The sequence below is a fragment of the Oryzias melastigma genome, linkage group LG6, assembly GCF_002922805.2.
Source record: "Oryzias melastigma strain HK-1 linkage group LG6, ASM292280v2, whole genome shotgun sequence".
NCBI classification, from domain to species: Eukaryota; Metazoa; Chordata; class Actinopteri; order Beloniformes; family Adrianichthyidae; genus Oryzias; species Oryzias melastigma.
This window is the reverse complement of record NC_050517.1, coordinates 23,314,126-23,317,533: the sequence shown is the minus strand read 5'-3', so window position 1 is coordinate 23,317,533 and position 3,408 is coordinate 23,314,126. Positions and strand designations below refer to the sequence as shown.

The window sequence follows — 3,408 nt, the reverse complement described above, 5'->3', positions numbered from 1 at the left end:
AAAAAAAGTCAAAAAATATAAGAAAAACAAATATATGCACGAAGAGAAACATTTTAAACTTTCACAAAATACTTTACTTACATTTATAGACCCAAGCAAAAAGAGAGCCGGTGCGAGGCCCATGGTGTAAATGGCACGTAAAATTAGGGAGACTAGGAAGAAGAGGATGCCCCACGGCTTAGGAAAAACAGGAAGGAGAGCAGTGAAGAGTCCCAGGGATGCCCACAGTGTAATGTTCCACATGGGTGACAGAGTACCTGAGGGAAAAAGATGAAACCATCGAGATCTGATCTGTGAGAAAAGGACTCCTAACAACTCAAGACCAAATCTGTCTATAGCGAAAGTGCGATCAGACTAGTATGGTCTGCCAAAATGCTACCTGAATGCTTGTAAATGTCTCACTTTTTTTTTTTTTTTTACACTTCACACTGCACTTTTGAGAGTGGATAAAACCACCAGAACAATGTCATGCTGCCCCAAACAAGCCCAGAAATAAAATAAAATAAATACATGACATTCTTTTTTTGTCTTGTACCCACAAGGTTAAAGGCTGTTATTTTTTTCCAGATTGATAAGATCTTAAAGTAGAAAAAAATGTAAGTGTGTGCATGTCTGTTGAGAAAAAAAAGACTTTTAGTCATGCTCAGTACTCCCATTTTCATGCCTTCGTGAAAATTTAAGTAATCTGGTAAAAATTAAAGTTTGTAAGGCCCTAAAAATACCATAACTTTTAGCTAACTTATAAAAAAAAAGAAAATTTAAGTGGAAAATTGCATAAATAACGGATAATTGTATCCAATGCTTCGTGTTAATTGACCAACTTTCAATTTCAAGGATAAAGGTGAAGTTTCAGTTTTAGATTTTGTTCTTAATTTAGCTTTAAACAGTTCTTTTTTACAATTGGAGGTTTTAAGGGGATATATATTTTTCATTAATAAAAAAAGTCTCCATCTTACCCTCATCTCCATCATCTCCAAAGGGATAGAAAGTAGCCACCACAAAGTTCAGCAGGTTAGCCAGGTAGAAAGAGATGCTCCCCCAAAGGGAGATGTGGCTTGAGAACCAAAAGAGAACTCTATTTTCTGTGATGAAAGAAAAATATAAATAAAATAAAAATCGGATTATCTCAGATTATTGTGGATTGTAAAAAAAAAAAAAAAAAAAAAAAAAACTTACTGCGAATCTTCTTCTGCCACTTCATCTCGTTGTAGAGGTTGTCAAACTGCTGGAAGAAGTCGTTGACCTTACTACCTTGGTCGTCTCTCTCAGTGGTGGTGAAGACGCGCATCTTTGACTCCTCGGTGATGTACTCACAGATGTTCGGGACTGGAAAGACGATCTGCTCCATGGTACGATCACAGCGCACGATCTAAAGATAGGGAGATGTGGTTTGGTAGATTTGACAGAGGACAGGAGTTAATGGATCCACTGAAACAGACGCTCACCTCTATCTGTGCTGTGTGTTTGGCGTAGTAATGAAGGGCGTCCTCCCTGTCGTACTCCTTCCCCGGTAAGGGTCTGAGGCACTGCTGCAACAGTTTGTTGTGTCTTGCCAACTAAAGAAAGAAAAACAAACTTTACTCTTATTTAAGAATTCACGTGTTATTATATATTTATTAGTGTGATTATTTTTTTTGTGTGAATATTTTATCATGACTTGTATGTACTTAATCTAATTCTTAATCTAACCTAATATTTGCTGTAAAAAGCCTCATTTTAATTTAAATTTGGGACATTGTTGCGTAGTGAAAAATGTAAAAAGTGGCTTTATGAAGTTTTCCTACTTTAAAGCTACCTTTAAACCTTATTTTCATTCACCAAAAATTTGAAAAAGCATACAAAAACAAAGCATCAGGTCCAGAGTTGTCAGGTCAACTAATTTTAAAAGCATTAGGAATACATTTCAGAGAAATCCAAAAATATTTTAATTTTTATGTAAATATTTATGTAAATTAAAAAAAAAAAACAAAGTGGTTTGACTCCAGCTTTTAGAAAATGTTTGATAAGAAATTTATCATAGTTTTACAATAATAAAAAAGAAAAAAAAACTAATATTAAAAAATAAAAAAATAATTTTTACAATTAAAAGAAAGTTAAGTAACAGTTTGTTTGTTTTTTAAAGTTTTAGTGCTTGGGTCTCACTCCAAAGAAAATTCTTAACCTTCAAACTAAAAAATGCTCATATTTCACCACTAATTTGGAAAAAAATAGCTATTATTTTCCAACAGGAGCAAAACTGAAAACCTTGTTTGTAGTAAAAGTACATAATAACACATAACTATAGATTTACAGTAGTTGTGTTTTCTTGAAATATTATACGTTTCAAAATAAAGTGGAACTTGAACTGAACTGCGAATGTGTGTGGTGTCCAGTTTCACTTTATTTATTTACACTTCACTGTGAGTAAAAGAAAAAGCAGAATATTGTGAAACTAGTCTGCACCAAAATACTCTGTCTGACACTCAGCAATCTCAAAGCAGAAGTGAAAACGCGGCAGACCTCGCCGACCTCCTGCGACCAACATCAAACTGCTTCACATTATGAGGGCTCGTTTTAGACACGAGTCAGAGCAGGTCAGCTACAGAGGTGCAATCTTGCATCATTTAACACTCCTACAGTTCAAGGACTTTGTTGTACAGTTTAAGATGTTTATAACCTGGTGAGCCAGGATGTAAATGTTGTGTCCGACATCTCTGGAGGTGATCTGAGATCCGACATTGTCCTCATCCTCTTCGCTCTCCAAACCCTGAGCGTAGACTTCCTTCATCACTTCCACCTGAAGCACAAACACGTGACATGTAGGGCTTTGTGTGGGACAGATCTTTCATCCGCGGTGATGCACATCTTCTTACCAACTCCATCGGTCTCATCTTATAGAGAATTTTCTCTGCATTCTCACTGTCGTGGCGGCTCTCCATTATAGCCAGCAGCAGCTTGGAAGCGTTGTTCTGCAAAATACCAACCGCCACTGCTTTTAAAGATGAACGCTGACACACTTATCACTTTGTCATTTCATAGCAGGACAGCTGAGGAGCGTGCGGCGCTGCTGCCGCTGTGCTCCATTTACAAGAGGCCGCTGCTCACCTTCAGCTCCATCACCAGGTCAAGTCTGTTCTTCTCCAGGGGGTTAATGGAGTTGATGATCAGTGCTATAATAATGTCGATGCCATTTGACTCATGCTTAACAATGCAGCTCTGGAATAGAGATGTGAAATTAAGAAAAAAAAAAAAAGTCACATGTAAAATTCCAACCCACACAAAAAGGATTGGCAGCCATCAATGGCAACAAATATGTCAGAAGAAAAATCACATTTGCATAACAGTGTTATTATCAATCATCTTGACTCGACAAAAACTTCCAAATGGAAAAACGACATGCTTTTTTTTTTTTTTTTTTTAATTTTTATC

At 36.4% G+C, this 3,408-nt stretch overlaps 1 protein-coding gene across 2 annotated transcripts in view; it reads right to left on the bottom strand.

Moving 5' to 3' along the window:
• Positions 1–3,408, bottom strand: part of itpr2 (inositol 1,4,5-trisphosphate receptor, type 2) — a 66,249-nt gene that overhangs the window by 23,054 nt on the left and 39,787 nt on the right. For both annotated transcript variants that reach the window (XM_024281735.2, XM_024281737.2), the window contains exons 43-49: positions 3,085–3,195; positions 2,853–2,948; positions 2,657–2,776; positions 1,446–1,556; positions 1,177–1,369; positions 957–1,082; positions 82–257 (exon numbers count right to left, since the gene is read on the bottom strand). In XM_024281735.2, coding sequence (XP_024137503.1) covers positions 82–257; positions 957–1,082; positions 1,177–1,369; positions 1,446–1,556; positions 2,657–2,776; positions 2,853–2,948; positions 3,085–3,195 — 933 coding nt within the window. The remainder of the gene's footprint in view (positions 1–81; positions 258–956; positions 1,083–1,176; positions 1,370–1,445; positions 1,557–2,656; positions 2,777–2,852; positions 2,949–3,084; positions 3,196–3,408) is intronic.